This window comes from Embiotoca jacksoni, unplaced genomic scaffold, assembly GCF_022577435.1.
Source record: "Embiotoca jacksoni isolate LCO1_2020_lvr unplaced genomic scaffold, fEmbJac1.0.p SCAF_9, whole genome shotgun sequence".
Classification (NCBI taxonomy): Eukaryota; Metazoa; Chordata; class Actinopteri; family Embiotocidae; genus Embiotoca; species Embiotoca jacksoni.
In genome coordinates this window covers 4,425,834-4,440,525 of record NW_027185447.1, presented here as the reverse complement: position 1 = coordinate 4,440,525, position 14,692 = coordinate 4,425,834, and the positions used below count along the sequence as shown (strand labels likewise).

Here is a 14,692-nt window from a genome sequence, read left to right as displayed (position 1 = left end):
TCAAGCTCGCAGGATTCCTCCGACATTTTCCATGCGAAGGAGGACACAATGAGGCCTTTATACCCTCGAAGAGCGAGAGTGCGTGTGAGAGTGAGACTGTGATATCACTCTCGGAGGGCTTTCCGCCTGCTGCTGCTGTCTGTCTCTCAGCTGCTGTCTCACCATCTGGTTGTTTTGGAGGGAAGGAGGGGAAGTGAGGATGGACGGAAGGAGGGAAAAGGATGAGCATACATCCTGGGTCTGTGAGCGTGCGTGTGCTGCTGAGATGAAAGGGGGGGGGGAGTTTTTCAATGTTTGAAAATTCAAATCAGCCAATCAGAGTTGGAGGATAAAGCAGGGAGGAAAATGCAGAGAGGAAGACTGAAAGAGGGAAGAGAAGCTAACAGAAGTCAAAGAGAGAGACAAAAACAAAAACAGAGGAGGGGGGAAACAAGGTATTCAGGGAGGATTAGTTGATCTGAATGGAGGCCTGACTTGAATTTAGTAGCCAGTTGTTGTGTTGGGATAAGAAGAGGGAGTGTGTTGTCAGAGATGAGAGAAAAAAAAAGAGTAAAGTCTGCATCTGTTGACTGCATCAGCAAAGCGGTATCATTAACACAGAAAGCTGAGAAAAACACACTGCTGGGAGACAAACCTGACCTCTCGGAGTCTCTCTCAACACATGGCTGATTGTGCCATGTTGCCGCCAGGGCCACCGACTCAGACGCCAGGTCAAGTTACACCGTGCTGTTCTGTGTGTGGGTGCATGCATTAAGCCCTTGCTAAGCTTTTACTAATGTCACAGTCACTCCTCTGTTTATTCTGGTAGCTTTATCATCAGCTTTATAACAACAGACACTCCTGCATCTATGACTCCACTCTGATTCAGCTGCACTGGAAAGTCACTTTAATAGCAGTACAAAAAAACTGAACAATGACTACAAAGAGTTGAGCAGTGCTACTTAGTGTAGCAGCTCTATAAGCTTTGGATTCCAAATTTAGAATGGAAAAACTACATTATGAGAAAACATGAGGTTATTGGGAGACTCTCCAACTGTGCTGCTAAGTCATAAAAAAACCCTCAAATCATCTTTCTGCAAGACAGCAGTTTTTGTAATGCTAAATGCTAGTGCTGTAGCATTATTTTTTGGGCAGAGTGGGAGCCACGCATGTAAAAGACATGACCTAAAATATGTTTACAGCTTCAGTCCTAGCTGTTATAGTCTGGAAACCCTGTTCGCATTTACACTTGATCAGCCAGTCTAAACGGTGGACCAACGAGCGACCTGTGGGAGTGGCTGTGTGAGGACGTTGCAGTCAAGTGTTTGTTTTTTGAACTGTAGTCCCAACAGTGTCGGCTGTGGTAAAGCCAGATAAAGTGATATAAATAGTTTTTGCAATGCTGGCAACCATTAAGGAAGTGAAGCTGGAGGCTGTTAAGACTGCGGTGGTCATTTACTGAGACCTGAGGAAGGCTTCTGTGGTTAAAAGCATGGTTAGTTCGGTATTGTCATATGCTGATGGGTTAAAGGTTGCTCCAAAATAAACCCGAGGTCTACGCCCCACTGGAAACAATCCTCAATGAAACATGCCCAGACTGATATATTCACGCTGTACATTTGTGTGTGGTAATACCAGGTTTACTCCCAGTATGGAATAAAATAATGCATTGGTTCTTGAATTAGGCCATGTACAACTCTTGGCACAAGTGTTTTGCTGGAATCCTTATCCCCTCATCTTGGATAATGCTCCACAGTGTATGCTAAAGTCTTAGCATGAAACATTTGTACAGGAGATCTATCAGTTAAAAATGAGTTATGCTGCGGTCAATGCTCTCCTCATTCAGCATATAATATGTCCAGCAGGACAGACTCGTTAAAGTCCAGTGTATTTATTTATGCAACACGGGGTCGCATTAAATAGTGTAATGAGTTTAACCGTATGATGCTTCACTGTGTAGTGAAATGCAGCATGACACTATACATTTAAATGGAACGTAAACATTTGCTTGAGGGCCGTCTGCTTCATCCACCAGTACCGTTTGAAAAGAGAACATTTCTTTGATGGTCCTTCCATTAGATAACATCCAGCTAGCTAACCTGGATGTGGGGAGTCCACAAGGCTCCGCGAGATATCTATCAAACAGTAACTTCTAAAATTACCCAAATCAACTTATACTTTGGTTTGAACTTTTTGGACTAGGGCTCATGGATATGTATGTAACTTGTTACACGGGGTTGCAAGTAGACATGTCCTTCTATTCAGGGGTCACAGGCCAAAAAAAGGCAGAACCACTGACTGTGTGATGGCAAAAGCCAGAAGCAATGAGAAAGAAGGATCTTGTGTAATATTTAGAACATACACGCATACATGTTTTTTGTGTTCAGCGTTGTTGTTTTCCCAACTTCAAAAGAAATCAGCCTCCTTTGCAATGAGGACAAATCACAACATGTAAATGTGGTGAAACATGAGGAGGAAATCCAAATGAGATGGTGATTGTGTTGATAACTTAGACAAATGTGGATGTTTTTTTCTGCATTATAACAAAATGCACTACTTACTTAAGCTGAAGTGCTGGTGTTGGACACGCCCACTACTTTGCGATTCATGGTCCAACTTGACCTTGACTGGCTGAGCTGCTAGACTCTGAGCTGCTTTACAAAAGTAATTGGCTTAAAGGCTGTCTGTGCTTCAGGTTCCAGATTTGATGACCCACTCACATGCAAATGCAAAGAAATCAGGAAATGCAGACACCCACACACACCCACACAAACTCTTGTCACACACGCTTCCTCTCTTACTTTGTCCGTATTCTTGTTATGTCTCTCTGTTTGTCTCGCTGTTCTCGTAGCCTTCAGCTCTTTTTTTATGTAAAGTATGAAGACTGCTGAAAGTGATACATACAGATGGAGAAAAGCTCAAATAAAGAAAAAAAAATGTTTTTGTGCTAATGTGTTTGTCACATGAATATTTGGTGACAAAAAACATTTCCTTATGCACATCACATGCTCTTATTTGTGTCAATTTAGAAGTCTTGTGGATGTCTGCTTGCACGTGGTGTGTGTGTGTGTGTGTGTGTGTGTGTGTGTGTAGTGGGAGATTCAGGGGGGTCTACAGTCATCAGAGTCTCCATGAAAACCTCTGACATAATTTCCTGTACTACTCACACATTACTGTCTTTCCCACAGGCTGAAGACATCTGGACACACACACACACACACACACACACACACACACACACACACACAGGAAATAGTTGTTAAGATTCACATGATGTCAACAGAGCAGTACTTTACCATATTCTCAGAGACTATCAGCTCTGCATTTTGACTGGCGGACTATATCTGGCATCTCAAGTGGGTCTTTTCAGCTCGCTTCATGCCAGAAAACAAGTATGATATTTAAAAGACAACTTTAATTTGGAAACAAAATCATATTATCGGCACATTAAACTAAAGCTGCTGCTCTTTAGAGACATACTCATTCAACATTTGGGCAAGTATGCTGTTTGAGAAAAATAAGATTTCCTCTCCAGGCCTTCAGAGGGACTGAGGAGATGTTAGTGTAGCTTAGCACAGAGCCTGGAGACAGTGGACCTTGAACTCTTCATTCTGGCTGCCCAAATAAGGAGAGACCACAGCCCACTATAATCAGGACAGCTTTATGGTGCTATGTACAATATTTATGCTACATATGGCACCTGTTCAATCTGTGCTTGCGGTAATGTCAACATTATATATATTATATATATAGACAATTTAACGATTTGACGCTGTCCTATTTATATATCCTTCCTCTTTCTGTCTCATTTATTTTTTCATTTAGTTCAGTTTTTTCCCCAGTAGTAGCACCAGTGAGTATCATACCACCTATAATATAGTGTATATACACCATCTGTTGTTGTGGCCTAGTTGAGTGTGTGTCTTTGCTTCCTGTAGATGATATTATAGGTTTAATAACATGCTTAAGAGTCCTCCTCCCTCCCCCAATCAGACGTAAACCTAGTATATACTACTTTAACTGAGGATCTTTATTGTGAATGCTACATTCATTGCCATCTATAGCTTTAACCTTCACAACAGCACGTTTTTAGCCCAAAGTCCTGACATTGAAAAAGGTAAAGGCATTGGCATATGAAGGATGAGAACATTTTATCAATCTCAAGGCCTTACTCTCAAACTGGTCCTCACAAAGATAGAAGCACACCATCACACACAGTCATTAGATTAGAGGCGGGAAGCAGAAGTATCCGGTACATTTATCTGAACAGGGCCAGCTCCCAGCCTCATCTCCATATGCTCTGTGCTGTGTGTGAGAGAGAGAGACAGAGAGAGAGACAGAGAGAGAGACAGAGAGAGAGACAGAGAGACAAAACTGGACTCTGTTTAGTTCTTCCTCTTCCTCACACACACATACTGTACACACATGTACACACATCCCAACCCCCACTGTCTCACCATGTGTCATACGGTAGGAAGCACTGTTTAGTGTCCCACTGTACATCCCTCCTGACAGTAAGAATCAGTGTGTGTGCCATGCTGTTGATGCCTTTGCTCTTTGAGCTTCAGTAAAAGATACCGAGTATCTGTCAGTATTCAACAACATACACATATCTTTGTTACATGTATTGATTATCTCTTCCATTAGAGATTCTAATACCACTTCACAGCACTACAGACTTAAAAGTCTCCATTTGCTCAATCTGGTCCAGTATAGCTTTACTAGTTCTATAAATTCACATAGAATTTTATTTGTGCTGACATAACCCTTGTAAGTTTTAAAGCTAAATAATAGCTAAGTAATAGATAAAGACAGATTGACAAGAAACACAGGGGTTAGATTAAAGCTTTAATGTTGATATTTTCTGTATATTTTTTGTTAAAGTAACATTATTTCACACAAGTTTGGCTGCAGTTACAATGTAAACGACCCAAAACCAAATTAAGAGCGACTAATGTGACTCTAAACTCAAGAGATACTGGCATCTGGGTATTTTTCTGATGTGACCTGTAACGTAACAAAATAATGTAATTGACTTATGACCTGCCTCTTGGCAATAATGCTTGTTTTAGCCAGGTATGCTAATGTTTGCGGAGGGATAGACCTTTTCAGCAAAATTAATATTCAATAGTCGCCTGTAACAATTAGACTATTATTCAATTATTAGCGTTCTTGTGTTTGCACTGTGGCATCTAATCTCACAAGGCCACAAACCTGGCAAAGCTCTGGAGCCTTTTTAGCAATGTGTTCTTCTTCCCCTTAAGTTGTTTAGTGGCGGTTGGCCTTCAGGTGCGTTACCGCCCCCTTATGATGGGAGTAACGCATTACAACTAGGCGCTGCAGGGGAAAAAGGGATTGATAATATTCGCTTATACTACAACATTTTTCTGTATTTCAGTAACCAGTCAAAAATCATGACCCACCTCCTTGTTTGCAGATGACATTTGAACAGACATTTTTGGGGGGTTTTGATAGCACCCACTAATCACTGCTCAGTCGAGGAATTAGGAAACAGTTACTTGCTCTGAAATGATTAGTTGATTCACTGATTGCTATTTTTACAAGAAATTAGCAAAAGGTTGACAATCAGCAAATATTTTAAGTTATTAATTAATCAATCAAAACAATCACTGGATCAATATTGATTGAATATTGAATATGTTTTGGTTTTAGAGTGTTGACAACACAATCAGCATGAATTCATCACCATATTGCCTTTGAGCCAGTTAGGACCATTTTTACTATTTTCTGACATGTTATCGATTGAACAATTAACTTAAAAGAGAACTGAAAGATTTTGAAACCTTTTGTCGCCCAACTACTACAACTTCAATACTACTACTACTATAACATAAAGTACTGATACTTCTGGATAAATGCCTGTATGAATACATGAATAGATGGATGGATGGATGGATGACATGATGTTGGTGATACTGGAGGTGCGGTCACACTTATCGAGCCGCCAAACGGCGTGCCGGGAATTGTGGGAATTCATCACATTTCATCAGCCTCTCTTGTCACCTCCCTCTGCCCGTGCCTCTCTCCAAAGATAGATGGATCACAGCCTGTACTGGAACGGCTGTCACGCCACTGGCTCGCTCTCTCTTTCACACATAACGGCTTTATATATAGACACCAAGCAGACTACTTGTGATGTAACATCCTCTAAGTGGATTGGGAGACCAGAATGTTAAAAAGGTCAACAGCATCCACATCAGGGCTAACTTTTTGGTACTGGTAGCCTCTTTGAGAAGTCCTAAGTTACAATATGTTCTCATCTTTTTTCCCTCTTTGGATTTGAATCTTAAAAGCACAAATTATAAGTTATGGGTAGATGGAAGTTCAGCGATACTTTTTTCATAAGTTATCAGTACCATGTTTCAGGTCCAGGGCTGTACATGATGACATCGCGCATACAAAAGCAGCAGTGATGAACTGCCTTCAGTGTAGAAATAAAAAAATATAAACATCTGTGTCTTGTTAGATTGTCAGAGAACCAAAAATGTGTCTTACACTCAGTATTTTATAAACAGTGTGAAGTTGTGTGATCTGTCTACCTAGCCAAAGTTTCTCCTTAGCTGCCATGCAAGCTGCTAAAGTCTTCCAGGAGTTTAAGAGCCTCTGATGTGAAACTATGGAGGGTCTTACATAACACTAACAGCCATCACAAAGTAAGTACATCCTGTGGAAATAACTGTTGGTTTCTTTTTACAAGTGTTGGTGAGCAAACATTTGATCCTCTTTGGTACAATACCTGCAAATAAAGCTGTAAACAACAAAGACAATTTGCAACTTTATTAATTTATTCAACAAAAACATCAGTAGATGTAATATTCTTCTTTGGGAAAAAGTAAGTTCACCATTGGCATCAGAAGCTAGCATCGCCCCCCCATTGCAAAAATATCTTCTTGTAGATGTTTTGTGTACTTGTCTACAAATCTCAGACATCAGCTGTCTGACATTTCTGACCACTATTCCAGGCAAAATTCCTTCAGTTGCAAGATGTTTGAAGGTTTTCATGCATGCGCTGTCCGTTTCAAACCTCTGCATTTTCCTCATGACTCAGCCGTTTCATAACCCTCCGTTGCCCAATCCCTGAGGCAGCCTGCAGTCATCGATTCATCTGTTTGAGTAGATCACCATTGTTGATAACCACTGTTTCAAAGAGTACCAAATGTTTGCTTGTCCAAACATGAAAAAAGCCAACAGTTTTCATTGGATGTACTAAATTTTTCACATGACCAAATGCATATTATTTACCCAATTACAATTTTCAGATAATTTATTTTATTTAACTTTATACTTGATTGTGCAAAATTTCCAAAGGAAATCTGATCTTCTGATCTAGTACTGTGGTTGTCTTTTGACTATATCGTGATACCGCAGATAAAGACTTTACACACAAAACAAAAGTGTCCTAAAATAAGATATATTATAGGTGAATCCACATACTGGCACCTCAGACAGGTGCTGCTACTGTCACTGGATCTTAATGTGAAATATGTTACTTTTTCATTAGCTATTGATAAAATAAATTGCAACACAAAGTGATACATCTCTGATATTGTATGTACTGAAACCAGATGTAGACAGAGAAAGTCTACTTTAAAGAACCATTGAATGGCGTTTTTTCAGACCTTATTGGTCTGTGCAGGTACAAGCTGATTCTGCATTTCCCTCCTCCATGATAAACTGACGGGTTCAGCCAAACAATAGACCGTCGATAATTCTACAAAGAGTCGCACTTTGTAAGCATATTTCATAGCTCATTAAAGAAACAATACACTCACCTCCAAGGCTGACTACGAGACCTCAGTTTTAGTAGAGTCATCGTTCCCCAACATGAAGCCACAGTGATTTGTGACACAGTAAAAAACAGGCTGAACCACTGCAGAGTGCTGAGGTAAATGAAACTACTGATTGACTGATTGGTTCTGTCAGATTTCTGCATCAGAATATACGATTATGTTCCTGTTTTACTTGACAACAGAAATGCTAAAGCACTACAGGAAGCTAAAACACTCTTAAAAGCAGCATGACAGTGCACCACTAAATATAATTGAGGTTCCTACATATATTCAACCATAAATTTTTTGTAATGTGTTCTGTATCTTTGAGAAACCAATACCGCAAAATGCTTTCAGCCACAAATTACATTTTAAAAACCTCAAAGGACAACGACTGCTGAGCTTGTTTTTTTGGAAGTTGGTAATACCAAAGTGGAGAAGTAAATTAATTTGGCTGACTGAAGCCTTTCTCAGGTCTGCCCGTTGCCTCCCACACCAGAAGATGTACATGTTTCAGCAGGTGTTAGAAGTTTTTCTGTCATCGCTCGGGTTGGACTGGAGCTGTCCCCAGGCTTTGTACCGTTGCCTCCCACTGCTCCTATAAGCACTTAAAGCAGATTGAATCAAGAGGATACATTTGTTAGTGCGATTACACTCATGCACCAAAAAGGACCATCGGCCCTGGCATGGACTTTATGAGATCTCTGAAGGTGTCCTGTGGTGTCTGGTACCAATATGTCAGCTTGTTCCTCCTTTAGGTTTGGTAAAGTAGAACTAGCAATTGGACTTGTTGTTCCAGCACATTACACAGATGCTCGATTAGATTGAGATCTGGGGAATTTGGAAGCCAAGGCAACACCTTTATCTCATGTTCCTCAATAGCTGGCTCTGCCACACTGTTGGTCACACCTTCAGTTTTCTAGTTTGCTCAGCCACCAATCAGTGATCAGCGTGGGTGGCTAAGTATGATGATATTGAAGCCAAGTGTGACAGAGCTTCGGCACATATGGTAGACAATGCTGATTAATTAAGCCAAGGTCTACGCTCATTAGGATGCAATGTTTGGAGACGATTTGGAGGGTATCCAGACCCATATGTTCATGTACTAAATTTAGGTCTGTTCCACTAGGCTAGCTTCTCAAACCATTCCTATTATTATACATTACATTGTATGCAAATACACTTGAGATCTCCATATTGGTCTTCAGTCCAGTTGGTTTCCTGTTGGCTGGCAAACTACCCACAAAACATCAAGAATGAACTTGGCTCGCAGTTTCCCTTTTTCTGGAGTTTGTTAAATAGGTGAAAGTGTTACCTCAGTTCTCTGTTAGGGTACTTTCCGACAGTGAGCTGTTGTAAGCACGTTAAATTGCTATTCCTTCTATTTTAAGCTACAACTCATTCTAATGAGCTCAGTGATGGGGTTAGAGAAGATGGTTAGCAGCAGCCTGCAGGTTGGTGGTAGGAGCGAACGTATCTTCTGTGGTCAAAGAGTTTGTCCAGCTGTCAAAATACAGCACACTAACATTGCTGGGCACCCGATGTGCTGTTACATCGGGGAGAACCTTTATAAAACTTAATATTATTCAGTAAAATAAATTGAAGACCAGAATTCTTTAAGGGTGGAAGTGAAGAAGTAAATTCAATTTTTTTTGTCTTAGAAATGCATTTTTCTTTAACTTTTACAATTCATTCATTAACACCTTCATTGATAGAATGCCTTCTCTAGCCCCAACCACCACAGCTATGTCTAGCCTCAACCTTCACCATAACACTATACGAAAGGCTAAACTCAGTCCTATAACAGACCATCAAGAAGTGAGGGGTGAAAAAATATCCTTTTTTGTGAGTTCAATACCTAATTTGATATTAAATCCTTATAAAGTTTATTACAACTGTACACACGCAAGTGCACACAGCTATTTTGTTTCCATAACGGTCACCCCTAATGACCTCCCGCCTTGTAGATTTTATCAGCGAGGCTTTACGTGCATCTGTGTGTGTGTTTGTGCATGCGCTTGTGTGTGTGTGTGTGTGTGTGTGTGTGTGCGCGCGTGTGTGCGTGCAGTCCAAGTACAGACAGGAGGATAACAGGAAGAACAAGACTCCAGTTGTTGAGTGCTATCAAACACACAGTGTCATGAAAAAGATCCTTTTGATGACTAACTGCCACTTGAAGAATGACATGGCTGTTTGCCCTGTGTGTGTGTGTGTGTGTGTGTGTGTGTGTGTGTCAAGAAACCCTTGTTTGCTCTGTTCTTGTAGGTTTGGTGTTTTTCACTCTCTCCATACTCCCTCTGTCACACACTCCCTCTTTAACACATTCACACATGTACACACACACACACACACACACACGCACACTTTCTCACCCAGCTCGGCAGCACCCTGACTGAATCCTAATTACATCCTATAGCTCTGTTGCTGGGTAAAAGCTCAGCTTCAATGGCGTTAAATTCCTTCACGTTTCCCTTTAACATGGAAGAACAATACGGCATTTATTAGGAGTCAAAGGCTGACAAAGGAGTTTTGAAGAGGAGGACATTAAAAAAGTGAGGCGAGGAGGAGGAGGGCAAAAAGAAAGAGGGGTGAAAACATTGTGTTGACAAAAGCTGTTTTCTTTTTATAATGTTCATACGCTGATGAAAATTAAAACCACAGTGATGATCAATCACCTTTACAATCCACATGAAGGTGCAGGGGATTTAAGAACTCCTCTCTGTTGTGATGCACAAATGCTGATGATGAATGTTGGCATTGAGTCCTAAAATTGCGTAACTTTCGTGGCATATGAGCCTGATGTGAAACTCTGACTGGTACAGTGTTGTGATCAGGGTGGATGTTTTGTTTTGCCCTGACCAATCAGTAGCGAGTGGGGTATCTATCAGTCAGCATGGATGTGATGGTTCCTAGGAGCGAGGCTGAAGAACTTTGTTGATAAAACAGTTATAATTTCTATATTTAATCAGTTTAGTTAAGGTTAAGGACAGATCCTGATTTAATTTAATTGGATATAATCAGTATTTTCACAATGTACATAGCATTACTATTGGAATCTGCAGCTTTCCTCGCCTTTATAGAGCTTTATATTGAGTTTCAGCTCATTGTTTAGCTGCTTTGTCGGCAGCTTTACTTTCAGTCACTCCCACTGTTCTCACAGAATAATTTTCAGCCATATAGCCGGCAGCTGTTTTCAGAGGAAAACCTCTAAAAATCTACCTGCTCAGCACCAAACAGCAGACAGACAGTTAGCAATCAGCACACAATGAACTTAATTCAATGAACACATTGAAGCATGTAGCAGCTAAAGAGACAGACATTTCCCTGAATTGGTATCCGAGTGTGAAAGTTACAGTGTGACTGACTTTGATTGGTTCAGTGCAGTCTTTTTTTTTTCTGATCCAACAACCAAAAGCTGCACTGTCAGCATTGTATAAGGAGATACATCTTAGTGTTTGTCCTTTGTTGACTAAATTATAACAGTTGTAACACGATCAGAAGATGAGTGGTGGTTGAATAAAGTTGATAATTACATGGGAGGAAGTGGAGTGTAACAAATGGCAGAAAGCGACGGGGCATTATAAAGGAAATTACCAGAGCACAATTGGTACTGTTAGGACTTGCTGAAACAAGAGAGAATCTGAATGACAGCGTGAAGAAGAAACACACAGTCTACACACACATGCAAACATGTTTACACGCATTAAAACATGAATTGGAGCGTGGTGGAGCAGTTGGGTAGAGTGAGAGTGGGCAGGACAGAGGGGCATTGTGGGACTCAGCTGCACACTGGCACCGGTTCAAACACACACTCACACACACAGACGTACAAACACACATTCATACCCAGGCATACAGACACAGTAAATCCACACAATAACAAACTGTGTTAATGTTGCAGATGAGCTATGGGACACAAAAGTGTGAAACAAACAGACACTAAATACACACAGCAAACAAATACGCATGCATTCAGCCACTTACATGTGATTATAAACAGGAAAGATAGTAATTATGCTGATAACTAATCCGAAAAATGTACTCTCTCTCACAGTGATTACTTCAGTATAGGTATCCAGGTATGCTTTTAGACTGAAAAGAAAATATTCTATATATTTTGATACTTGGTCAACAAAGGAGATGATGTGGTTGGTTGTATGTTGATTTATCACCACTGCATGATGGTGAGAAGTTCAATATACATGGTTCTTATTTAGCAAAATGACTGTGAATAATAAATCAATAACTGAGTAATTGTTGCTATGGGAGTAGAATCTATCAATATAAACTCTTAAATCAGTAGATACAAAAACCCTCATCCTAGCAGATGAAATCAGTATCGAGGTTAATGGAGTTTAAGTACATTTATGAGCAGCTGGGTGAGTGATTTAACACAGACGTTTTTCCTCTTATCACTGGATAAATTATTTTCCTCAGCTCCCGATGGGAATCATTAAAGTTTCATTTCATCAAATCTAATACAGCCTATTAAAATAAAAGCCATCAAATTTATTTTCAATGGAGCCAAGGCAGATAGTTTGAAGTTAGAATCAATATTTATTAAAGTAAATGACTGTCTTTATAGGCTCCTCTTCACTTTTTTTTTTAAAAACATACTTATCTTTTTTAATAACCACTGATCACTGATTGAGCGTGACACAGATATCTGTCCAGTGCAATTGTTTTGTTTTTTTAAACTGTGTGGGTCATGAACTGCTGTTAGGTGGTGACTTTCAATGTCACACAGCTGAAGAAAATATTTACAGAAAAAATAGAACAGAATAGAGATATGACCACACTTTATTTTTTGCAAATCATCATCTGTGTCTTCTGCCTTAATATGTGTGTTGTTGATTAACTGATTATTTTGAGACATGATTAATTATTTCCCCAAAAATAACATAATCCTCTTTTTCCAATCTGAGGATTTGTTTGTTTCCAAGTTAAGTTTGTATGTAGCAGTACAAGTTAGTCATTATGATTCTTAGGTTTTTATTATAGACTGTATTTAAAAATGGATGGAGTATTTGGGTCTGAAAATTTAAGCCAATGCATAAGCGTCTTAAAGAGCAATACCACTGAGCGCCACTAGGGGCTGACTCCAAAAAAACTTTGGCTCCAATAGACTCCCATTCAAAAAGCGTCAACTTCTCTCGTGAAATACAAACACAAGGAATGTTTATCCACAAGTCATTATCGTGTCATTGGCCAAATTGACTTCTTCTGACTAGTTTTCCGGTGGTCTGTCTGAAAATAATTCTTGGGGGCTTGCCTGATTTTATTGACAGGCATGTGGCGCAGATGGGTTTCTGGAATAGGTGGGCGGGTGTCCTCTGACTCTCAGGAAGATCCACCCCTCACTAATCCCCAGCTCGTCCAAATAGGGTCACTTCTGGCTCCAAAAAAAACAAGATGGCAACAACCGAAATACTGAACTTGAGGCTTCAAAACAGCATCTCACAAACCAATGGGTGACATGATGGTTGGTTGCCACTTGGTCCCAACCAACAGTCCACAACCAGGATATATTCAGTTTATTATTATGGAGGACAAAAGGAACCAGAAAATATCCATATTTCAGAAGCTGGAATCAAAGAATTTCATCATTTTAATTGATTGAATTAATTTTCTGTTGATCAACTAATAAATTGACCTATCATTTCAGCTTTAATAACAACAGGATAGTAGTTTCGTTATCATATATTATATATATATATTATATATTATATATTATATATATATATATATACACTTTTACCACTTCTTTTGTATCCTTCTGCTGCAGGCATCAAGGAGTTGACGTCAGCTCAACTCTTTGACATTAGAAACTTTTAATGAATAGCTGCCTTTGGGGAGGAAACAATCAGACTTTCATAAGATCACATTATGTATAAAAGATCAGTTTCTGCCAGACGGGTATTAATTATCTTTTTCGGCTTTATTAGATTAAAAAAATCGCTCCCTCCTCACGCACACGGAATCGTTCATGCAGAAGGATCCTGCTGATAGACAAAAGACTTCACAGACCCGGTGAAAAATAACCAGCGTTTAACTGGTCCTGTTTACACTGGCAGTCGTCCGACAACATCTCTGATGCCTGGAAAGTAATTAAAAAAAAAGAGACATGATTCTCCCTTTTACCTGAAAAGAGATAAATAACATAAAAAGTAATCTCCTGAGCAATATCCCTTGCTGACAGCTCATGTTATTGTCGTCACCGTGGCGACTTAAGATCTGCTTACTGCAAGACATACTCATAACTCTGCTTAGTGCTTCCTTTTAGAGAAGAAAACATAAATTGTGCAGACATGTTACTTGGATTCAGCTCTTAAATGCTTGAATTAAAATGTGCTGACAACAAGCCCCTCCCCTCACTGCTGGTTATTGACGGCTTTACAGTCAAACTAAGAACGTTTTAAGACATTAATGCACTTTAGAATGAGTTTTGGGAGAAAATTATTTTTTTTGAAAACTGAGGTACAAAAAAGTATCTTTGCATACATTTAAAAAAAACATAAAGTGTTTTGACTGACTCTAAGAAACACTGAGATGAACTCCTCTTCCTCCCTTTCCACCCTCTCAGGTGGCGAAGGACGTGTCCATCCGTGTCCACAGCCAGCTGGACAGCGTGGAGAAGAAGAGGAGTGGTCTTGAGCAGGAGAACGAGGAGCTGAGGGTCCGACTGCAGGACCTGGAGGTCGCCAAGCAGGTGCTGCAGCAGGAGAATGATAAGGTAGGACCAGGACATCCAAAACATGGAGCCAGGTCAGGACAGGCCAAACAGGCTTCCTGAATAAGATAAATGCTGTTTTTTGTTGTTGATGGTAATAAATATGTGAATTATTCGCTGTATCAAATGGCCTGGTGAAGAACATATTTGTTTTAGAGCTGAAAAAAAATGTCAGGGTCCGCAGATTGGTGCA

The 14,692-nt window shown here is 39.9% G+C and overlaps 1 protein-coding gene across 2 annotated transcripts in view; it reads left to right on the top strand.

The window, feature by feature from the left end:
• The window catches only part of mtcl2 (microtubule crosslinking factor 2), a 112,047-nt gene that overhangs the window by 8,275 nt on the left and 89,080 nt on the right, over positions 1–14,692 (top strand). For both annotated transcript variants that reach the window (XM_069141565.1, XM_069141566.1), the window contains exon 4: positions 14,353–14,502. In XM_069141565.1, coding sequence (XP_068997666.1) covers positions 14,353–14,502 — 150 coding nt within the window. The remainder of the gene's footprint in view (positions 1–14,352; positions 14,503–14,692) is intronic.